The sequence below is a fragment of the Microcebus murinus genome, chromosome 8 (assembly GCF_040939455.1).
Source record: "Microcebus murinus isolate Inina chromosome 8, M.murinus_Inina_mat1.0, whole genome shotgun sequence".
Classification (NCBI taxonomy): domain Eukaryota; kingdom Metazoa; phylum Chordata; class Mammalia; order Primates; family Cheirogaleidae; genus Microcebus; species Microcebus murinus.
The window spans coordinates 30,996,648-31,021,742 of record NC_134111.1 but is presented as its reverse complement, the minus strand read 5'-3'; the positions used below and the strand labels follow the sequence as shown (position 1 = coordinate 31,021,742).

Here is a 25,095-nt window from a genome sequence, read left to right as displayed (position 1 = left end):
ACAGTGACCCCATTAACATAAAAATGTAGAGCACAGGAGAACGAACAGGCTGTGGGAGATAAAATTGAGTAGGTTTTAGATGGGTGAATTCGAGGTTCCAGCAGGACCTTTGTGTAAACATCTCCAACAGGCATTTGTGAGAGCTAGACTGGATCAAGGTCCAGCACAGACTGTCATAGGAAATAAAAAATAAGAAAAAAAATAAGAAGATATAAACAATATTAAAAAAATAAAGAAAGAAAAAATAAAAAAATAGACTGGATCAAGAGAGAAGAGCCAGGATTCCCTACTTACAGGGAAAAGCTATACACATGGAAATAGACATGTCTGTTTCAGAAGAGAGAAACTGGAGCACAAGGCAGGTCCTTGGGGTGCATATGTTAATATTTGGGGAAGAGCAGACAAAGCAACATCCCTGAGCAGATGAAGCAAGCTCATGGAACTGAGGCATGGCCAGAGGTGAAGGGCAGCTGGGACTAGGAAGGACCAAGGTCAAGAATCCACAGTGACAGGAGTGAGGCGGAAGAGGAAGACTGAGATAGGTCATGAAAGTGGAGAATCAGTGACCATTCAAAGAGCAGTAGCATTCTTGAGGGAAAGAGTCAGAGTGTGACATGGGTTAAAAAAAACACTGGAAACAGCAACGTGAAGTTGCTCTTCAGTGCTGAAAGAAAGGAGAGGTCAAAAAGAATGGTTGAAGGATAATTATTTTCGGGTTTAGAAGAAGAATCTGAATATGTTTGCAGGATGTGAGGAAGGAACCAGTGGTAGAGAAATGATGAAAAGATGAGAAAATAAAGAGATAAATTAAGGTCTTGAAGAACTAACAGAATCCGATCAGGAAACAGAAAGACGTCCTATTACAAACGGCCAACCAGTTGTACAGGCTCCTGTCCTTCCCTTCCTGAATCCTCACTGAAAAGAATGTTGGTTAATGCTCTTAAATTGTTCTTACTAAGATGAAGAGAACAAGAAGTAAATAATTGCAGATGACTTCAGAAAATAGAAAGCAGAAGGACAAATGGTAACTAACTCAGCTCATGATAGTCTTTGCCCTGCCAACAACCTGCAAAAGAGGAATCTGGAACAAGCCAGCTAACTCCTCCTACAGAATCTCTGAGCTGTTCAGTACCTGAGGACACCAGGTGGCAAGAAGGCAGGGGTGAACCTTGGGCTGAAAACAGATGATTTTCTAAAAAAGTAGACAGAGCAATTTAGACCTTCAGAGCATCTCCACAGCCCTATAAAGCAAGGCACTGATCCTACAGAAGACTAAGGCTTCATTCCTTGGAAAAATCTAACTAGAGGGTTCTCAGGACTAAAGAGCACCAGGCACAGTGGAGCAGTGGGATGAAGTGAGAGACTGAGAACTGGCGAATCAAACAACAGTCTGCATACTGACACCCCTGCTCCCAACAGCAGCGTCCAGCTATAGAACCACACACCTTCCTCCTGCGTTCCCCCAGCACACCTGTCTCCTTCCCCAGGAGTCTGGACCATCCTCTGCATCCTCTGGAGAAACCAGAGTGCCCCAGAGGAATACCATCCATCACCTACAGGAGTGCCCCACCCACTGGCACTGAACTTTCAGCTAAAGACAGCCAAGGACCACCAGACATTGGAGGAAAACCTCCCACAAGCAAAAATGGGACCAAAACAAACAGATAAAGACTATACAGAAATCAGACACAACAAGGAATATGAAAACTATATATATATACACACACACACAGGAAAAATATATATATATATTCCTCAGAAAGAAATGTCATCCAGTTCTTGTTTTATAGATGCAATATTTTTTTGTAAAGGGAACAATGAGAATAGGGTAGGATTCTTACGTAGAAGTATAAATAAGTTAGTAGAAATTTTTTTAAATCAGGAGAAGGGTTGAAGATGAAGTCAAAGAAATCTTTCAGAAAGTAGAAAAATTTGTGAAGAGAGATGGTAAGAGGTACAGAAGATCAGTATGAGTCAAAGAACTAAAGTTCTAGAAACAACCAGAGGGAGGAAAAACATAAGGAAAGAAATAATCAACTAAATTCTTTTAAAATTTCCACAGTGAAATACATGAGTCTTCAGGTTGAAAGGGCTCAGTGAAGTGTCAACAAAATGAATGAAAAAACATGCACATCACTGTGAAATTTCAGAACCTGAGAAAAGGAAAACATTTTTTTAAAGTTTCTAGAGAGGAGAAAATAAAAAGATCACCAATGAAAGATCAGCAGTCAAAATGACACAAATACGGAAAAGCATGGGAAATGCCTACAAAATCCTAGAGGAAAACTATTTCAATCTTTATTCTAGCCTCATACTTGAGAGATTATTTGCCTGGCACAGAATTAAAGATATTTTTAGATATGCAAGGGCTCAAGAACTTGGCTTCCTGTTAAAAGATGCTTAGAAAGAAATTAGAGGATGTGCACCAGCAAAACAAAAGAGTAAGCAAAGGAAGAGGATGATAAAAGCATTCTGAAAACAATAGTCCCAGCAAAGAACCACTACAAATACCAGGGAAATACCAGTACAACAGCTTCACAGCAAACACAAAGGGCAACCAGTACACATTAAAGAAGAGGACTAAAGGCACCAGGCTGCTCATAGCAATTATTTTGATATACATTCAATCAATGATAACCTCCAAGTAAAATGAGAAAATATACAAGAAAGGGAGTATGTATTCACAGTACATCATTGGGTAAGTAGTGACAACATTGCAGGATTATAATAATGTGAATAGTTACTATTAATTTAACCAGAGTCTTCTGGTATAACAAAAAGTCATAGACAACATCTAAACCTGGTGAGACAAGAAAAAGTGGTGTATGCACATTATTTAGAAATGCAGAGATCAATACCAAAAGCAATAGCTACTATAGAGGGAGGAAGTGTCTATGGAACAAGACCAAGAAAAGAAATCAAAAGGCCCTCATGATAAATCTGTCAGAGACTGCATGAAGAAAAAAAAAAGAAGAAAGATTGACTCATAGATACTTTCTGAGGATCAAGTGAGAGGAAGGAAAGTTCCAGATGTTTTCATATAATCAGGAGTAGGCAAGGTTATACAGGGTGTCCCAAAAGTTGCCATACATAGGAAAATGGGAAATTGTAGCTAAATGTACCTTGATTTACAAAATATTCATTATGAAATTTTTCTTTTGTATGGAGACTTTTGGGACACGCTGTATATTTGGAGAGTGAAGTAAGTTGGGGGGTGAGAAAAGAATTTAATTGAGGAACTCACTTTACAATTGTGAACTAAAATAAAATCTTAAGACTCTCCCATCCCACCTGATGAATGGACCCCCTCCTGGCCAAGAGAATACCCTAAAACTTAGTCGCCAGACAACAGAGGTAGTTCAGTTCAGACATGCCCCATCACCATGCCCACCCTTCTTGTACATATCCTTTGTAATTCACTGACAGGCCTAAGGCTATGCAAGACAAACCTCCAGGTCCTCAATTTATACAACAAATTTATGTCTGGTAGCTTGTCCCTGATAAACAGACTTATCTTAAAACATTCGGAGCCTTTAGACAAAAGCTTCTTTTTTAACCAATTACAAGTCAAAGAATCTTTAAACCCACCAATAACCTGTAAGCCCCCTGTGCTTCAAGATGGCCCACGTTTTCAGGCCAAACCAATGTGTGCCTTCCATTTATTGATTTATGACTTTACCTGTAATCCCTGTCTCCCTGAAATGTGTAAAATCAAACTGTAACCCAGCCACAGTGAGTCCATTTCCTTAAGGCTTCTTGGGTATGGCTCTAGCTCGTAGTCCTCAAATTTGGCTCAGAATAAACCTCTTTAAATTATTTTACAGAATTTGGCTTCTTTTCTGTTGACACAATGCATAATATATAATACATTCTAGTTCCTTATATGAACATCTTCCCTGGCCTCTTAGAATATAAACTCCTCAAAGGAAGGTACTTCCTTTGTACCTCCTACAGGGATTTGCATTCAGCAGTGATTTAAAAAATGTAAATTGAATGAAAAAGCAACTAAGATGAACAGGGACAGCCATTACTGTACAGATCTAGCACACAGGCATGTATGTTTGCCTCTGTGTGTTTGTGTGTGTAGGAGCCGAACTGAGTGCAAGAGGAGACTAATTTATGCTCAATAAACTAAGAATGAGAAAAACAGCATTATCAAAATCACACACAAAATTAATTCTTTGACACCTTACTTTCTAGACCTTAGTTTTTTGGTTTTGCCTTTGTATCTACCTATAAAATGAAGAAAACCATATGTGAAGGCATATAACTTCTCAAGTTCCTTCGAGATCTCTGGTCATTCCTGCCCAACTCTGAACACCAGCAATGCTCTTCCTTGCCCCTCACCCCATCCATGTGCTACACACACAGTCTCAGTTTAACCACCTTCTCAGAGTTCCTCCCATGCCCTTTTTCCCTGGGTTAATGACTTGGATTATTCTGTTTATCACAAGCCAAAGGTGATTTGGTAGTTGGATTGATAATAGCTCTTTCCAAATTGCTTCCCCATGGGGTTTCTGCCTTGTTCTCACATTAGTTGCCCTGGTACTATCTCCCGCAGTACTCTACTCGCTACAGCGCTTACCACCATTCCCAATGATATATTTGGTTTGGTGATGTGGGCCATAAACCTTCTGCAAATCCAGCAATAGCTCTGAACTCTCTTCTTAGAAGAACGCCCAGGCTCACACACTCCTGGCCTGCCTTTTTCTCCTCGCTGTTTGCTCAGGAAGACTGCAGGCCATAGGAGGTCAGCAGTACACGCTTGCCCGCCAACCCATAATCCTACTCTATGCAAGTCGGCCGAGCACTCTTTTTATACATGTTAGCCATGGAATCGGCCTTCCCCAGCACTTCTTTAAACAAGAGGAAGCAAACTGGCAATCGGAAGGCTAAAATGGCCCAGAGAGGTTTTTAATTTGGTCAACACAGTTTGTTTTTTTTTAAATGGAAAATTTCATATAAATATCTGTATTTCTAAGTGCTCTTGAAAAATCAAAATAGCCAGCCATTTGGACTCATATGGTAACACCACATGTCTGGAGACCAGAGCGAGACAAGGAGAAAGAGGCAGGCCAGGAGTGTGTGAGCCTGGACATTCTGCTAAGAATGACAACCTAGATTTGCAAAAGGTTTATGACTCAAAAAAGAGGTTGGGAGTCTTTCAATGGCCCCTCTACCTCCCCTAACATTATATTGTCCTCAGAGTGTTCTGCCCTCTGCTCCTCTCACCCCTATAGTTGGGCAAAGATCTGAATTTTACTCCTTTAATCTCTTTTCAGTGACTCCTTCCAGCCCTTAATCACTTTTTTACAACTCTTTTCTAAATGCTTCTGATTTGTCTGAATCCAGCGGGGAAGTCCTGCATTTCTTTGCCCCAAGAAGACGTAACACACCTTAGAATTACTAAGCAAGGTTTCCCCTAAAAGCTTTTAGAAGAAATATCCAAGATTTGACATGTTAAATCAATTTTCACAGGCAGCTGCTCCCCTCAGAAAGGAAGATGCAGAGCACTCCAGAGAATGGAGGCACCGGACTCTTGCGTGTAGATATTCTCCTATTGCTTCTTGTGTATTGGATTGACACAGGCCGGCGGGTCCAGAGACATCTGCTCCTGCGGCCATCTTGAAATATCCTGACAGCAAGAAGAATTGGAACCATTCGTAGCACAGAACGTATGACCACAACCATCTCTGACTACACACACACACACACACACACACACACACTAGCTCATGTGCATAAATTTGTAATCAGCCAAGCCTGCCCTACTCAATCCCGAAGCTTCCTGCAGTCACACGAAAGCATCACACAATTTTCTCTGACTAGAGGTAATCATAATACATAAATAAATTTCTGTCAAACGAGAATTCATTTAAATTCTGTTCCAAGCTTTTCAAGAGGCAGAAAAGCCTGCCCTTCAGAGATGCCTTCTCCTGGGTTAATGACTTGGATTTTTCTGTTTATCACAAGCCAAAGGTGATTTGGTAGTTGGATTGATAATAGCTCTTTCTCAAATTGCTTCCCCATGGGGTTTCTGCCTTGTTTTTTGTTTCGTTTTGGATGTGTAGAGTTTTTGGCTGCACAACTATCCCCACACCTGGACCCAGAGTAGGCACTGGGAACTTGGGCACAGAAAGGCTCAAAGAGAACTTGAGCCAATGCTCCAAGGAAAACGCTGAGAACCCGGAATGATGCACCTCCTACCCGGAGTCTCAGAACAGGACTGTGTGGGAGGAGCCCTTCCCCTGGCTGGCACCAGCAATCCCACTGCAGGGAGGAGCCCTCAGGAAGGGTCTGTATTCATGGTTCAATTCTAGAACTTTCCATGTGTGCACCTCGAGCTTCTTGCCCTATCTGCCAGTGTTGCTAGGGGAAAAAAAGTACTATTGTAGAAAAGCCTCTACAATGTTTGAAAAATATTCCAGCAGACAAGGATGAGGGTCTTCTAACTCCACAGCTACCAGCCCCAAAGTCTCTAAGGTCTATTGTTTGTTACTACAGCAATTTTCCTGGAGTTGCCTTTCCTTCATACATCCTTGGGGTTGTTAATATTTGAGGTTTCCCAAGCATGGCCCCAGTAGTCATAATTCAGGCAAGACTGTCTAAAGCTGAAAGGGCCTTCAATATCTGGGGGTCCTCCTGCCTGGGCCTTGTCAAGTATCTCTAACCTGATTATAATGCTTCTCTATGCAAATGCCCCCAAAAGATTCCCAATGCTCTTCAGAGAAAGGTGAATCCTTTCACATGGCCTGTCATGGCCCAGCCCTTCTGCCCACCTCCTGCCATTCTCCCACGTGTTCTATCAGCTCCGGCCACACTGGCCTTCTTTCGGGGGTTCACACTGGCCACGCTCCCTCCTACACCACAGAGCTTTTGGACATGGTGTCTGCAACCTAGAGGCCCTTTCCTCCCTTTCTCTTGCTCTTCCCATACACAGCCGTCCTGTCTCAGCTCCCGAGCCACGCTGCCTGGAAACGCTTCCCTGACCTCTCTCACCATGTTTAACTCCACCTAACAAAGGCTCTCCTACGTAGTCTGCTCTTCATTCTCCTGCAAGCACTTCACCCAGCTGCAATTTTATACTTGCCCGTGTGCTTACGGGATTAGCATCTGTCTCCCACCTTGGATTTTAAGCTCTGCAGGGGAAGGGACCATGACTGTTTTTGGTCACTAAAAGTATCACCACTGGCACAGAAGAGAGGCTTAATAAATATCAGATGGATGCACGGAGGGAAGGATGAATACACAGTCCCAGCAGGACTGTCTCCTTCCCCTCTCAAGTCTGCACACCCTACCCTCTCACATTTTCCCCTTTGGTCATGAGTTTCCTCTGTCCAGGAGTTCCTGCCCCAACATCGTGACCAGTTTCTTCAGAAGTCTACCTCCCCTACTACTAGAAGCAGACCTTGTACACCCTCTCAGATTTCTTAAGGCATTGCCTTTTTTTCCTCTTTCTTTGGGTTGGCACCCCCACATTCACTGGGTCACCCCTCTGCTTTTGGATTGACCAGAATAGCACACCATGGAGCTTCCTGGGCAGTCCCTGAGGGGGGTGGAGAATGCCAGCTCGAAGTGAGGTAGCATTAGCTCCTCATGGGACAAAGCCTTACCAACGTGGAGAGGGAGATGGGAGGGAGGCTGGCAGATAAATCTACCCCCCCTTCTACCCGCTATGCGTTGTTTCAAGGTGTAGCCCCTCCTTGGGACCCTCCTGCAGAATAAACAGATGTGGTTCTTTCTTTAGGCTTGACAGGAGGTGTCAGTTAGCACGGCAAAACATCCCAATGCATTATACGACATCTTCCCTTGTCCCACTTCTCTTTTCCCTCACCCTCAGCACCCTGGGCTTGTATCTTCCAAATAAATTGCTAGCACCTTGATCTTTCCCTCAGACCCTGCTCTCTTGGGCATCCAGGCAAATATCGTCTGACGTTGGGTGCGTCCCCTAGAGAGAGCAACTGTACCCGTGGCTCAAGCACACAGTGCAGTGCTTTGAGAGAATCTGCTCACTGAATTCTCAATGAATGAACAAAGCTAATGAAAATACAGCCTGTACTATCAGAAGGGAATTCATAATCCCACTGCTTAATCCTGCACTAGTCAGAACCCGCCATCACTGGTGCTGATGTTAATTTTTGAGAAACCCACTTTAAAACTGTCTCTCTCAAATTTTTCAAATGATGGACCTCTTAAAGAATCTGATTAAAGCCATGAGTACCTCTCCCCAGAAAAATGCACATATGCATCTGTTCACTTTCAGTTTTAGGGAGTTCTCAGAACCCTTGGAGGCTTATCCACAAATTTCATGTCAAGAAACCCTGCTTTAGAAAAACAAAGACCACCACAATCAATGGACAATGACAAGTAGAGCAGCTGACACCACGTTTTATAAGGAACAGCAGAAAGAACAACTAAATCTGAAAAGAAAATAAAAATCAGGGATGCACAACATGAAAGTTGATGTATTTAAAGGCATATTGAGTGGAAGAGGATTAGATGTTTGCTCCTATAGTATCTCCTCTTCTGGGAGTGACTCTCTGATTGTCCCCATTAGACCTAGCTGTGCCTTGTCTTTGCTGAGACAGCCCCATGAGTGTGCTGCAGTTCTAACCCTTAAAATAGTAGTCCTAGGCTGGGCGCGGTGGCTCACGCCTGTAATCCTAGCACTTTGGGAGGCCGAGGCGGACGGATCGCTCAAGGTCAGGAGTTCGAAACCAGCCTGAGCGAGACCCCGTCTCTACCAAAAATAGAAAGAAACTAATTGACCAACTAAAAATATATATTCAAAAAATTAGCCAGGCATGGTGGCGCATGCCTGTAGTCCCAGCTACTCGGGAGGCTGAGGCAGTAGGATCGCTGAGCCCAGGAGATTGAGGTTGCTGTGAGCCAGGCTGACGCCACGGCACTCACTCTAGCCTGGGCAACAAAGTGAGACTCTGTCTCAAAAAAATAAAATAAAATAAAATAGTAGTCCTTTATCTAAAGGGCCAGATAGGGATAATCGCTCTATTTTGGCCATAAATGCAAAAAAAAAACAAACAAAAAAAAAAACAGTACCAGTAGACCCAACCCCTATCCCTGTTTCTTCTCTGCTCTATTAAATCAGCCTTAGCTCAGGGGCCCTACAGAAACAGGTGCAGGCTGGCTTTGGCCCACATGCCACAGTTTGCCATCCCCTGTGTTCAAGACTGTGGCCACTGATGAACCAGTCCATCTTCCCCACCACGCTATGAGTTCTCCAAGGCTGAATTCATAACTTACCGCACCCTGCGGTCCCAGTTCTAACACCGTGATGGGTACACAGTCAAAGCTTAATCCATGTGTGCTGAATAGAAAGATCCCCCGCCCAGACTCTCTCATCACCCGGCTTGAACTGACCTCACCCCGTCTTGCAGGGCCGCTGACCCCTCTCAGGCACCCAGTTATGCTGTGTGTCGTGGCTGTCTGCAGGCTGCAGTGACCTCAAATGAATGGCTTAGAAAAACCAGAGAATTCTTCCTTTGCCAATTTTCAGGTTGGTTTTTCAGCTTCTGATGTGAAAACATAAAATAACCACTCGCTATGTATTTCCATAAGCTAGCCTTTTAAAAGTATTATCAAAAGTGGGGATGACGCCAAGAAATCTGTTAAATATTCTTGCACAGCTGTTCACATCTTAGCATTTAATTAGTTATAATTGCAATTTAAAAAACAATTAAACTCTGTGGGGGTTATTTACTGCATCTCCCGATGATTCTGTCTTTATGCGCCTCAAAAGAGACAACTGGAAAGCGAGATCTGGGTCTAGAACTGCTGAGATAGAAGGGACAAGTTATTGTCACTGATAGTTAATTTCCTTTGCCATTCTTTTGGGGTAAGGGTGGGGTGGTTCTTTTTATGTGTCATTTTGCAATTTTAGAACACAAATTTCTAACTTTTGAAATAATATAGACAAAACTTGGTAGTGCAGACATGTAGTTTCCTTTTCTTTTTTCTCATATCCTCAGCACAGGAGGACCAAGATTTGCCATTTCTGAACGTCTTTGCCCACATCATAAACTCATTTAAGCATTTATAGCCCTAAAAACAAGTTGGAATCAAAATTTACATACTTCCAGCCAAGAAGTTGGGATGGAAAAACAAAGGGGAATTAAAGTGTGTTACTATTCCTGTCTTATACAACAGAGAGCTAACAATTAAGGTAAACTTTGCTGGGAAATAAATGGATTTATGAATATAAGAAAAAATTGGAGTCCATAAATGTAACGTTGTATCCTAGATGGGTCCCTGGGACAGATAAAGGACAGTAGGGAGAAACTAAGGAAATCTGAATAAACAAGGATTTTAGCTAATAATAATGTATTATTATTGGCTCATTAATTGTGACCAATGTACCATACTATTGTAAAATGTTAATAATAGCAGAAACTAGATGCAAGGTATGTAGGAGCTCTCTGTACTATCTTTTCAACTTTTCCGTACATCTATTAACTATTCTAAAGTAAAAAGTTTATTAATTTTTAAAAACAGGGATAGTCCCTAAAGAATATAATTAAGATATGTAGCTTATAAAAGAGGTGGAGAAGAAAAAAGTAGATTAAAAAATATTTAATTAGTCCACAAGAAGGAAGAAAGCCAAGCAGGGTGGTGTGTATCTGTAATCTCAGCTACTTGAGAGGCTGAGGCAGGAGGATCACTTGAGCCCAGGAGCCCAGCCTGGGCAACACAGCGAGACCCTCTCAAAGAGAAGAGAAGGGAAGGGGAGGGGAGGAGAGGGGAGGGGAAGGGAGGGGAGGGGAGGGGAGGGGAGGGGAGGGGAGGGGAGGGGAGGGGAGGGGAAGGGAAGGGGAGGGGAGGGGAGGGGAGGGGAGGGGAGGGAAGGGAAGGGAAGGGAAGGGAAGGGAAGGGAAGGGAAGGGAAGGGAAGGGAAGGGAAGGGAAGGGAAGGGAAGGGAAGGGAAGGGAAGGGAAGGGAAGGGAAGGGAAGGGAAGGGAAGGGAAGGGAAGGGAAGGGAAGGGAAGAAGGGAGAAAGCAAGAAATAAGAAAAGGGTATCTATGTGGGGAAAGGTTGATAAGCATTGTACACAGCAAATACAAAAGAAACCAATGAAAATAAGGGTTGAGTTCTAAGGATGCGGTATCTCTCGTGCCCTGATGTAATATTTGGCTGCCACTCTCCAACTCCCTTCTCACTCCTAACTTCTCCCACTCATATCCCAGGCAGCTTATGAGTGATCTATGATTCAGTCAACCAATTAACTCAATTATCCTCAGTAAATGCCATGGAACCAGACCACATTCCCAGAAAAAGCCAGGTGGCTGCCCCCCCCATGGGCCTCCTTCACATATGCCTCCCGGACCCAGTAGAGGACTGGCTGCAGACAGCAGTGCTCAATAGACATTGTCCAGCTTGTCTCCGCAGAGGGTCTGGACCCTGACTGCCCAATGAAATCAGCTGGGGAGGTCTCCATAAATACCAATGCCCAGAGCCACACCAACAGGCATTCTAATTCAACTGGTCTTGGGTGACCTTGGCCAGAACACCAGTATTTTTTTTAAAAGCTGACCAGAAGTTTCTAACATACAGCAGGGTTGCACATACAGGAGACTATAAGGTGAGCTATAACAGAGTCTAGATGTTAAGGTATCAGTTAATTGTCACAGCAGTACAGATGTGAGAATTCCAGATCAGTACCATTTTCTCCCAGCAGCAACTAACTCACTGTGCGTACAAGAATGGAGTTATGCAGCTGCAGACCAAGGAATGCCAAAGATGGCCAGCAAACCACCAGATGCTAGAAAGAGGCAAAGAAAGATTTCTCTACATGTTTTAGAGGAAGCATGGCCCTCCCAAAACCTTGATTTCAGACTTTTAGCCTCCAAAAGAACCATGAGAGAATAAATTTCTGTTGTTATGAGCCACCCAGCTTTTATTGTTTTGTTACAGCTGCCCTAGGAAACCAATGCAGCTTCCAATTAAGCATGGGATGAGGAGGACAAATGAAAACCTGATAATCTAGCAGAAGGCAGGACATTTTTGTCATTGCAAAGAAAAAAGAAGAAGAAAAGAAGAAAGATTTAATTAATATATAACAAATACAAAATAACATGGCAGAAATAAATTCAAATATATCAGTAATTCAGAACCTATGGACATATTAAATTAACTTAGCAGACAAAATGCTGAATGGGTTTACAAATATGATTCATTGATACATGATTTTCAAATGACACTTCTAGAACAAGCAGAACAAAATGATACAAGACACATAAATAATAAAGTAAATGAAAAAGATACACCAAACGGTAACTTAAAAAAAAAAAAAGCTAATACCAATAACAGAGACAAAAAGTAACAATTCATGTTCACAATATACCCACAAGAAATAACTTCAATGTCCCTAAAAAACATAGCCTACAAAATCATAAAGGGAAAACTGACTACTTTAAGGACAAATATAAAAATGCACAGCCAGAATGGGAGATGGTCCCTTCTGAGAGAAGTGGTCTGAGAAAAGACGTAGGTAAGAATGAGTAGCACAACATATGACGTGAATAACGTGACCAGCACCATTAATCTAAAGATATGTGTAAAACCCTACTCCCTATGAAGAGAATTCATGTTCTTGTTTTAAAGCACACAGGAGTATTTATAAAATTGACCATGTACTAGGTTTCCAAGGATTTCAAAGAACAAGAATCACGTAGGCAACATTCCTTGACCAAAATACAGTATCGTTTATCTCTGAATTCAAGTTCATTCAGAGAGAAATGCAAATTAAACTAGAATGAAATAGCATTTTTCAATTACATTGCAAATACAAAATAACAGTAACACACTGTGTTGGTGAGGACGTAAGAAAACGGGACTCTCGGCTATCAGGGTGAGGGTAAATTGACAGAATATCAAATTTAAAATTCCCCTTTGCTTCCAGTCCATTTATAGGAATTTTTCCTATGGATACACTTAACAAATGTACAAAAATAAGAATGCACAAAGATATTCATCACAGTGTTGATGATACGCAAACCTTCATGTCCATCAATGTGGGGATGATTAAGTTATGGTCTTTTCATGTAGTTTAATATTAACAGCAATGATGCAACTCCATGTTTACTGATATGGAAGAGTTCTAAGATCTGCGAGGTGCAGCACAATGTGTATAGTCATAATCCTAATTTTTAGAAGGAGAAGGGTATCTACATTCTAGAAACATACCCAGGAATCTGCTAACAGTAGTTGTTTCTGGAAAGAAGTATTGGGAGTCAGGAGAGACCTACTTTCACAAAATACTTTTTTGTAATATTTGTATTTTTACCATGTTCATGTATTACCATTCAAAGAATAAATAGGCAAAAGCTCTTAATCATTTTATTTGTCCATTGAAAATACACTATCTAAAGAAAATGAAGTCTGTAATGATAAGCCTAAAAAGCTTATTGCAGAAATTCCAAATTCCTTCCCACATTCCCTTTAAATTCCTTTATTTATGAACTGTCAGGGCTAACATGTCTGTACACTTAAACCAGCAAACACGTTCAACAAGATTTGCAAGAGGTTCATTATCGAACTGGTATATGTAAAGGTGCTCACTCAAAACAGCAGGGTGAGAACAGTATGAACAAATGAAAGACTGTTTTTCCTTTCGTGGCAGAGCAACCTGACAAACCATGGCTACTTCTCTGCTCTGTCTCCCTCCCCTACCTGATGTGGACACATCAAGCATGTGCTGGCCCTGCCTCAGGACCTTTGCATGCACTACTCCTGTTTCTTGGAACGCTCCCACCCAGACAGTCACATGGCTTACGCCCTAGATTCACTAGTTCTCTGCCCAAATGTCATTCAGTCAGAAAGGCGGGCCCTGGCCAGCTTACCTAGAATAGTATTACCCTTCCCGTCTATCTCCTTACCCTGTTTTACTTCTTTTTTCATCACTTACCACTATCTGACATGATCTTTGTGCTTATAGGTTGGGCTTCCACATTAGAAGAGAAGCCCCATGAGAAGAGGGACTTTGTTTACTGCTATCTTTTAGTACATCATAGGTACCAAATAAATATTTTCCCCATAAATAAAATAAATTTTGCAGATGGGAACTCTAGAGCACAGTTTTCTATATGTTTTGGCCAAACCCTCCCTAAAGTGTTTGTTTATTTTTGCAAACTGCAGCTTTCTCTTGTCTTTTATGCCTAGCTAATGATCAAAGATAGGACAAAAGGAGAACAGTTCTTTATGGAAAAAGAGGAAACTCGAGGATGGAGAAAGGATTTGTACCATGATGCTGGGTTTTGTTGAAATTCACCAGGCTAACACATTAATGGTTCAGAAATGTCATTTATTTTCTTGGTCACCCCATCCTAAAAGTAAGGGAAGACTTTTTTTCCAGACAGTATAAGGAATAAAACACCAATGCTACAGAAGTACAAGAATTCTGAAAGCAAGGATGAGTTTAAAGAAGTTATTAGAATCTAAGAGTATGGGAAGGACACTGGTCCCCATGGCCCGCCATGTGTGAGCCAGATCTTGCTAAGTCCCTGAGGGTCAAGCATTCAGCTGCCCATCCCCTGGCTGGACCCCCTGATTCCTGTCAAATAGACTTCACCCATGTACATTCCCTGGGCCTCACTTGTCAGAGAAGCAGCACTTACTTATGTCAGAGAATGACAGGGACAGAAAGAAGTCTCAACACCTTGCCACTTCTAAACAGTTTCGCCCTGTAGGCACTCCCCACACTTTGGTTCTTTGAGCGAGCCCCCCATCCCGTTAAGCACTGAGTCACGAGCTCGCCCATGACCTCAGCCTCCCCAGCTCCGATTCCAAGAGAAGACGGTGCCAGGTGTGGGCGGCAGGCCAAATACTCCACTGTCCCCAGCCCTTCCCCACCATGGCCTGTCACCCTGTAAATACAGAACTACCTGGCTAATTCCTGCCCACACCCACATGGTCCTCTGACAGCAGGTTATATCCTTTTGTGAATTTGCACACAGCCTGGTGTCAGCCCAATAAACCACTTCTGGAATCCGATTCTGGTAAAGAAAATAACTGCTTACTATTAAAAGCCAGAAAGGAAGAAAAGAGAGAGAGAAAGAGTATGAGAAAGAGAGAGAAAGAAGGGAAGGAAGGATCAGAAGGGAAGAAAGGGAAAAAAAGGAAAGAAAAGAAAGAGGGGAGCCTTCTCTGCTTCCCACCCATGGGCTTTTCCAGTCTCTAGTAAGTTCTTCTTATAGTCTAACCTAATTCCTCCTTGAATCAATATAAGACTTATATATATGTCTCCCATTTTCACTGGAAGTGGAGAGGAGTTCATAAATATGTTCCAAATTACATATCTTCAATTACCTAAGGGCCTTTCTCTGCCTTCTCTTCTCTAGAATAAACGAGCTCTCTTCAAGTCCATGGCAATCCTCCAATTTACTTCATTGCCACCTTGATCTTTAAAAACTGCAAATTCGAATGGGAGATTTAAAAAATCGTTATCCTGCTGCAAGTTCTGCTCCTCTTACACTTAAACCTGCCCAATTATGATACCTCTCTGCTTGTTATATTTTGAACGGCGCAGGGAATGAGAAAGAACTGCCTTTTCGAGCACCTGTCACCACTGACCCTGGGTTACCTCTGAAGTGTATGCTTACAGCATTTACCTAAAATTATTAAGTGCTCCAGTGACATTATTACAAGAGGGGGCAGGAAGAGCGTCAACCTAATGAAGCGTCAGATTATATCTGACGGTCTCCATCTGAAAACCAGCGCGGGCCAGGCTGTGTGCTAATCAAATCACCAAAGGCCCTTCGCCCTTGGACAACAGCAGCCTTTGTCTACACCCGAGAGGAAAATGAGCTGCCTACTTTCCAGCGCTAATCAGTTTAGTGGAGAACGGGTTATGTTCCATGGGAAAAGCTGGGCTCTCCCCTTCCAGGGCAGATATCCAAATCCAGGGCCTCAGGGAGGCGATAAACCACCCCTTCCCGAGTTGGAACTCAAACCACTTCACTGGAAGGCTGACACTGTGTCCTGGAGTTCATAATTGCCAGCACTTTTCATGGTTCTTCTGTGTAATAAGGTCTCCATGTATGTTTATTGGATAAATGAAGAAGTGAGTTATTAAGATTTACATTTGGTTCTGAATTTCCTGGTAACCAAAGCAAAAAGAGGAACATACTAGTTTACACGGCTTTCATATGTGCATAACAGAGAACACCGCTTTAGAAAATGCAGTGCTGCTAACGTTCGTTTGGAGAACGTTGAGCACATGCTTCTGTGCATTCTTAAAAATCCTTTGCTGAAACCCATGCAAAAGGCCACAGTCACTGCTTTATTTGCTAGCTGGAAATATCTGCTGGTCACAGATGGATTTCCCATCCACATATGCTTTTGTGGCAAAGATTAAGGTGAGTAGCTTCTTCTTTACATCCTTAACAGCTAACATGAACATGTATCATGGAGTTGCATTCATTCGAACTGGCTGGTTGGGCCTGGAACAAGAGATCGCACGATCCTAATGGCAGGAACCTCCCACAGAGGGTAGATTTGGTTTAGCAATACATCCATGGTTTCTCAGCAAGTGGTCAAATTCCACTTGCTAATTATGTGCAACTAATTCTAGACTTATTTTTCCTCCCTAAGCATATATTTACCAATAACAAGAGACTGAATCCATATATTCAAACAGGGGTGCAGAGAGTTGAAAAGAGAACATAATTTGAGTTTAAAAATACTAATTTCATTGAATAATATCATCACACACCTCCCTCAACCCAGAAAGAGAGAAGCCACAATATATTGTCCTACCTTCTAAGCAAGATAAATAGAGACTTAGAGGAAGCAATAAGCCTCTTGAATTTTGGAATTTAATGATACTTTTATAAAGTGTGAGAAGATTAACCCCTAGTTTCAGCCAGGTTGAGGTGAAACAGATAATTTTACATGGTATTAGAGGCAGTGTCATTGATATATGTGCCAAACTGTCCCAGAAAGATTTTATTAAAATTTTAAATATGTATTCCTTTGATCCAGCAAGTTCACATCCAGTTATCTATTATAATGAAATAAAGAATATGTCTTTATAAATTACAAAGATGTACAAATATGGGGATTTATTTGCAGTATATACATGTTTATGAAAAAAATGAAAGCAATCTAAATGTCTATTAATAGAAACTTGATTAAACAAACCATGGCATATTTAAGAATTACAATGAATATTTCATTCTTTTATGCAAAAATATTTATCAAGCATCTGTTATGCTGAGCTTGGTTCTAAGCACGAGAGTTACATGACACGAAATATACAAAAATCTCTGCTCTTGTTGAGTTTGTATTTTAGACGTAATGTTTTTAAATAAATTCTTAATTGGTAAATCCCAAAATGGCTACATATTTTTGAAATAGAGACATATATATATTTGGGAGATATACATTTTCCTGTTTATATAATGCCAGATGTGCCCTTAGATGAACCTCTTGCAAAAGCTCTGAAGCTCCTGTGGGTCCCATGCAAACAGGAAGCCAGTGGAGTATCTTAAAAATGCCGAAATAAAAAAAAAAAAAAGAAAAGAAAATAATGGCACACTGAGCATTAGAACACACTTACAAGGTTTCAACCCTGGCTTTGATGTACACACTAACTGCATGATCTTTACAATGTACTTACTCTCACCAATCCAGCTTCCTTCTCTTTGACTCACCGGATTACCATAAGAATTCAGGAAAAAAGAAAATTATCTAACACTCTTCACAAGATGCCTAGAAAATAGTAGATGCTCAATAAACATCTGTTTCCTTCGCTCTCTCTGCAGCCTGCCTTGGGATTCAGGACACAACTACAATACTTACTGCCCTTCTCTACTAATTCATTATGCGACGCAAAAGAAAATGTATCCATCAAAAACATTTCAATGAAGAATTATTTTTGCTGGATCAAAGGATTTTTAATTTTCTCCTCCATTCTTTTTCCTTATCTCGGCCGGCACATACGCAGCACAAATCAATCCATCTTCTTTCCCTCGGCTACTGCATCTTTTGTGCTTCTTAGTGCTGTTCCCCCCTCATAGAAGAAGCAGGTTTAAAAATATTTTTTAATTAAGCAGATATTCATTAGCTTATTTTCACCTGTATTCACATTTGTCTTCACAAAATAATTATTCTCCCATAATGCCTCTCAGTCAGCAAGAGCGGATGTTTCTGTGGGATTCGGAGGAGCCATACCCTGCAAGTCCTAGCTGACTGCTGCACCCTCACAAGTCGTTCTCTATTGGATGTTCCTTCATTTTATGTGAGACAGAGTCTTGCTCTGTTGCCCAGGCTGGAGTGCCGTGGCGTCAGCCTAGCTCACAGCAACCTCCAACTCCTGGGCTCAAGCAATCCTTCTGCCTCAGCCTCCCGTGTAGCTGGGACTACAGGCATGCACCACCATGCCCGGCTAATTTTTTTTTCCCCTCTGTATTTTGAGTTGTCGAGCTAATTTCTTTCTATTTTTTTAGTAGAGACGGGGTTTCGCTCTTGCTCAGGCTGGTCTCGAACTCCTGAGCTCAAATGATTCTCCCGCCTCGACCTCCCAGAGTGCTAGGATTACAGGCGTGAGCCACTGCGCCCGGCTGGATGTTTCTTCTTAATTCATGCACTTCACCTAGTGCCTCGGTCTGATGAAATCTTTCAGTAGAAGATCTATTAGACAGTTGCAATCCGGAATATAAAATCCGGTGGCATAAAATAAGGCATCTCATGGACCCATTGTCACCTGGGGAAGATGTTCTTATAGCGAATCGGCTAAGAAGCTAATGAAGACCCAGAATCTCTGGATGCCACAGTTGCCTCCAGCTGTCAGTTTCTACCAAAAGCCATTTAGTCCAGGGCAAGAGTATCTTATGAAGTGTTGAAAATAACATTTCTTATGAAGCTCACTGCCTTTATACCATGTTTCATCAGATAAATACTTTCAGGAACTTAGCACCAAGGGGAGGAAAAATATATCTTCTGGAATAATAGTCTGTTTAGACTGCGTATACATATGAAAACTGTGAAAGCAATACAATTTTTTTTTTTTTTGCTTTGGTTACCAGGAAGTTCTGAATCAGACATAAATGTTAACAACTCATTCATTCGTCTATCGAGTCAATAAACATAAATGGAACCTCCGTTGCATGTCAGGCACCGTGCAAACTGCCGGTGATTTTAAGCCCAAGTACAAATGTTGGCCTTTCAGAAAGCCACAGAAAAATACTGAATTAGCAGGTAGCTACTACCACGATTGAGACATACATGGGATACCCTGGGAGCTCAGAGGAAGGGCACCTCCCTCAGCCTGGGGTGGGGAGGGGTGGGAGGGAGTACCCATTAAAGTGACATGAGATATCAGCTCTAGTTTTTAGCAAATTACCTCTCATTTGATTTCTGATGTTGCTTAATTCTTTCCTTAACAATGTTTTAGGCCTCCCAACTAAAAATATAGAAAAAATTAGCTGGGCATGGTGTCGCATGCCTGTAGTCCCGGCTACTCAGGAGGCTGAGGCAGGAGGATCGCTTGAGCCCAGGAGTTTGAGGTTGCTGTGAGCTAGGCTGACGCCACAGCACGCTAGCCTGGGCAACAGAGTGAGACTCTGTCTCAAAAAAAAAAAAAAATGTATAGAAAGAGTTTGGGAAAAAATACATATTTATTGATTCACACATATATATATCTAAATATACACAGAAAACTCATTAAACAATATCCTTTCACCAAAAGAAACTCTCAGAATATACAAAAAAATAGCTTACAAAGGCACCCTGGGAAAATCAGACACAACTGGGAGTAATCTTTGAAGAGCTGATGGTCGCTGTATTTTCCATGATTCCAAAATAACTTTGGTTTAGACACATTAAAATATTTTATTAATTTAGCATATCCTTCACCTTGTCTCCTTCACTACAGTTTATTCCGCCACTCCAACCCCGAAGATCTTGATCAAGCAGCTCTGAGCTGGCGGATAGTGATTGACAACCCAGACTGACTATATGGTTTCAAGATGGGTCCTGGCTTGCTTCCAGATTTGGCTAGTGCGAAGCCAACGCATTCCTTTGCCTCCTCCTATACCAACTTTTCCCTCCAGCACATCATATACTGTGAGAGAATGGGGTTGCTGGCATAACTTCAAGTGATATCACTGATTCAAATCTATTCCCAAGCAAACCTGCTTTTATTTCAGAGGAATACTCTCTAGTGATCTCAATTGCAGGGGCAGTAAAACAACCCCACATTTATGTAAGCATTCTCAGCCCCCAAGGAATAGCTTTCTGTGCCTACAAATACCTTAGAAGCGATAAAGAGTTTGGTAGGTGGGAGTCTTTTTTGTGGCTTTTGTAAAAAGCAAACTTCCACGTAATAGAAATATGATGAATTTGGTGCTTACCAACAATAACAACAGCTGCTTTCATAAATGTATATTCTGTGCATAACTCTCATTTAATAGTAGCTACTTCTTAAAACTGTGGTAAAAATGATAAGATCCAACTGATAAATCAGAATCAGTCAGGGTAGCAAGATGTACCTTCAGGGAAGGGCTGCAGGGAGAAGCCACCTCCATCCTCATGGTGCCCCGTCCTTCTCCAGCTGAGAGCCACAGGACCCTCACGCCTCCTTCCTTTAGATCAGCTCAAATGCTGCCTTACCAGGAAGGCCTATCCTGACCATACTTCACAGAATAGCACAACCCCAGCTTTCCCTAGCCCCCTTCTCTGCTTGTTTGCTTTGCTAGCTCTTCTTACCTACCTTCCTTCCTTCCTCCCCCCTCCCTCCTTTCCTTCCTTCCTTCCTTTTCTCTTTTTCTTTCTTACCTTCTTTACGCTATTTATTTATTTTGCACAGCACTTGTCACCACCAGAAACATATTTGCATGTTTGTTTTCCCTCTTCCCTTAATAGAACATATGCTTCAGAGAGTAGGGACTGTGTTTTGTTCCCTACTGTATCTCCAACATCTGGCCCCAAGGAGGCATTCAATAAGTATTTGCTGAATGAATGTGTTTTTTTTAATTATTTCACTCTTTTAGCTCGCCCACATTCCATCCATGCATCTCCATACTGAAACCATTGCACACTGAAAATAGAAAGGACATTTTCCCAATCTCCTCTTCTCCCTGATTTTAGTGAGAAGCAGCATCCTACAAAAAGTCAAAGCCAATTGAAGCAAATGCCCCAAGAAGTTCTGTTAATCCTGCAGCAATATGTCTAGAACTATACCTTACAAACCAACATTTGATCGTATTTTGACTCAATTGTCCTGAGACTTTGAAAGATGCTCGCTCTAATTGGTTACCCAAAATGTTCCCTACACGTTTCTTAAAAAGAGGAGAAATCAAGTGAAGTATCACAAGAAAGAAAAAACACCATATGTATTGCCCATTAAATTGGTACTAACAAATCAACACTTATGTGCACATATGGAAGTAACATTCATTGGGGATCAGGCAGTAGGAGGGGGAAGGAAGAGATAGGCAACTTCACACCTAACAGTGTGGTGCACACTGTCTAGGGGATAGGCACACTTGTAGCTTTGACTCGGGCTGTGCAATTTATGTGACCAAAGAGTTTGTACCCCCATAATATTCTGAAATACAAAAAAAGGAGAAATCAGCAGCAATGTCTAGTTATGATCTTAGAATGAAACAGATTTAAATTGCCTCTCTTTCCAGCATATAAGTCAAGGGAGGGCAGGGGACATACTAAGACCCAGTGACTATCAACAACATGGGCATTCATGAACCTCATCAAAATGACCTCACAGACTCAATTCACCAAGGCCACTTTGCACTCAGAATCTCTCTGGCCAAAAACAGTAATCTTCCTGAATATGAGTCTGTGGGACCCTTTAAATCTTGTTAAGTCTGGCTAAAGAGGAAGGAACCTGGATGTGCACAGAAATGAGAAGCTGTGAGCTACTGAAGTCACTGGGGATCTAGAACCAAGTAAAAAGAGAACTGTGAGATATAACTAGATAAGCAGTACAGTTCTTTATCCATAATTGCTCTGGGTCTGTCACCACAATGGAACGCACTATAGAAAAATTTTTTAAATAAGTAGATAAATAAAAGCATCAGTCCACAGGAGCCAAGCAGCTCTGAGCAGACTTAATTCTAAGTCTCAGTATTCTGTCTTGGCGCTTGCTAGCAGATTGTTCTGCTAAACTGCCTGCCAAGGAGCAGTGAAGCAGAGCACTAGAAATGCTTCCAAAAAACTACTGAGAGTGGAAGGCTAATTTAACAGGGCAGGGCCAAGTGCAGTTAACAAACTGCACATTTGTAAGACGGAAATAAGTTGTCCTCAGTCTTTAGCAGTAACTCTCCTTGCTAAGTAGCTCCAAAAGAGTTCCGAGGCCTTTCTTCTTCTCGGTGTATAGCTGCCAAGGAGTTGACTTCCATCTGCAGAAAAGGTGAGGCAGCCAAAACGTGGGGTTTCCCCCAGCACCCATCAGAGCTGCCAGGGATTGGGCAATTCAAGCTGCACCTAACCCCTTCCCTGGAGAAAGAACATGTGGAATCATGTTCTACTTGTTATTAACCTATGTAGCTTTTCTAAGTCCCTTTCCTTTTGCCCAAACAGAAATAAAATCATCATACATCGAAGGTGAGTCCATTTCCACATGAACCCTTTCCTGGGTTCCATCTAGAACGTTGCTTCTATTTACTGCACACAGGCAGTCTGGCATGGCCAGAAAAAATAAACTTCCTTCTGGGCACGGCTCTTCTTTGAGCCTTCAACGAAATAAACTCTTATCTGCCCTATTTCATTTGATTCCATGCAACACAGCCCTGATTTGCCTAAGATTGTTTCTTGAAAAGGCAGCATAACAGTAGGGAAAGGACATTATGTGTGGCTTCAGCCAGCCCCTCACTGTGTAGCTTTAGGTGTGTCGCTTCCTCTATCTTGGTCTCAGTTTCCCCATCTCTGAAGCAGAAAGACTAAACTATCTGAGAATCCTGTCTACTCAGATTCTGTGGTTCTGTGGACTTGTCTGAGATGTTTCTCTCTTTGAAAGAAACACTTTCATCATCAGTTCTTTCTGGCCTCTCTGTTTTTAGCCCTTTTCTCCCAGTGACTTTGCTGGTCAGATGTCCTTTGGCCTATGCTGGGAAATTTTCTGTGTGACTCATCATGACTTAAGACTCAGGAATTTCCAGCTCTCTGGTCACCCTGGGCCCTTTCCCATCCTTTGATCGATCATCAAACTTAGGTAGGAAAGAAATGGTCCCGACTGTCATCCTGTATAGTTTCTTTAGGGGGCCTAAAGATGGGCCCTTCCTAACTCTGGGCACATAAATCATCATGCAGAATATTTACAGCCCTGAAGTAGTAAGTGACCTAGATCACCAAGAGGCTTCTCTTCCTTACCTTTATCTTTCTCAAACTTGTTCATTCTTTCTTTCTTTCCTTCTTTCTTACTCCTCCTCCTTTCTCATCTTTTCTCTCTTCGCTTGGTCCTGGCCAGTACAACTAAGGAGGTTATTTAGACCCATGAGTGACTTGCAGGAAAATAAAATAAAATAAAACAAGAAATCGCTGCTTATCTTCAGTGAACAGAACCACAAGATTAGGACTCAAAGCTGTCTGAAGCACTTTCATGTTGACAACGTTAAGGAAGCTATAACATAAAAGCGTATGAGATGAAATGAATTCATGATTGCAAATTAAGATCAACAACTACCTTTATGTCCAAACATTCTAAGGCATAGCTTTCCACCCAAAGCTTTCATAAAAAGCTGATACGAGTAGGGGAAGATACTGAAACCATGGTGTTTAACCGAGGAACAAGCGCGCGTAATCCCTGAGATTAATGAAACTCCAGATCACAACTGTTTAGTATATTTTTGCTAAGCATGAGCAGCTCATGTGGTGAGGATTTAGAGTTCAATCAAAATACCTTCTCTACATCCACTTGCGAACATAATACTCACAACATCCATGTGATTAACAAGTGCGGCCTACTCCAGGAGGGTTGCCAACGGCAGGCAGAAGTGTGGCATATCTAAACAAATGAACATGAAAAGGTATCATTAGGACTGATACTGTAGACATTTGGGATAAAAAGGCTTGTAAGTAAGTAGACGGTTTTAGGCTGGGGACAAGTCATAAAGAGGTCCTTGGGTTAATAATCTTTCCTAGCGACGAACCAGGCACAAGAAAAACCTGTATTCTGTGCAGCATCCTTTTGTCCCCAAGTGGAAAGATCTGATGGGACACAGATGCAATGGATACCAATGATTAGTGTCTGCAGCAACAGGGAAGAAGAACGCAGTCAATACTCCTCTCCTCGGTCACGGAGAATCACTTAATCCAGCTCTGCTATAATTTGGTGGGACCAGGCCTAACACCCTCTTTCGGGGGCAGAAACCTTTGGTTGTGAACAAGCACCATGAACTTTACCTCCAGGTATGAAACAGAACATGTCACGTACCTAAGATGGATGAGTAACTTTGGTCGCGCCCCCCCCCCTTGATTAATTACTCTGTGGACGTTTGTCTAAATAAACACTCGTTATGATATGGCTACAGGTCCTCAGCCAAACCACACTGATGTCCAAATTAAAACAGTGGCTTTTCCCTTTCTCTTCCCCTTCAAAAGTTATTTAAAGATTTCTCCCTCCCCAGAATAATACAAATGGAATACATCTGGAAATTCGTCATTTTGGTAGCAGGGGCTGGGGGACAGCTCAACAGAGTGGTGCAAACTGTCCCCGGCAAGAACCTGATGGCAGAACCAAGCTTCTGTCCGTGAATCCAAGGCAGAGAAAGGCACAGTGTTGTCTTGAGACGTGGAGGGAGAAGAGCTGCCATTTGGGGACCTGGTCCAATTGGCCTCCCAGGGGGCATCCAGAAAGGAGGGACTTGCGTTCACTAAATTGGAGCAGAGGTCCCGCAGTACCCAAAGGCTCTTAGACCAAAGGTGAGGGCCTGGGAGGCTGCAGAAACAGAAGTCTCGGGGAGCAAGAAGAAAAAAAAAAAATGAGAAACAAGAAAGTCACTTTTTTCCACAAAAGGAAAATTGGTATCAAGAAGAACTGAGCTCTGGGAGACTGAGGCGGGCGGATCGCTCAAGGTCAGGAGTTCAAAACCAGCCTGAGCAAGAGCGAGACCCTGTCTCTA

The 25,095-nt window shown here is 42.1% G+C and overlaps 1 protein-coding gene across 2 annotated transcripts in view; it reads right to left on the bottom strand.

Annotated features, from left to right (window-relative positions):
• Nucleotides 1–25,095, bottom strand: part of LYPD6B (LY6/PLAUR domain containing 6B) — a 178,158-nt gene that overhangs the window by 59,814 nt on the left and 93,249 nt on the right. For both annotated transcript variants that reach the window (XM_076005515.1, XM_076005516.1), the window contains one exon: nucleotides 23,908–23,978. In XM_076005515.1, coding sequence (XP_075861630.1) covers nucleotides 23,908–23,912 — 5 coding nt within the window. In that variant the 5' untranslated portion in view covers nucleotides 23,913–23,978. The remainder of the gene's footprint in view (nucleotides 1–23,907; nucleotides 23,979–25,095) is intronic.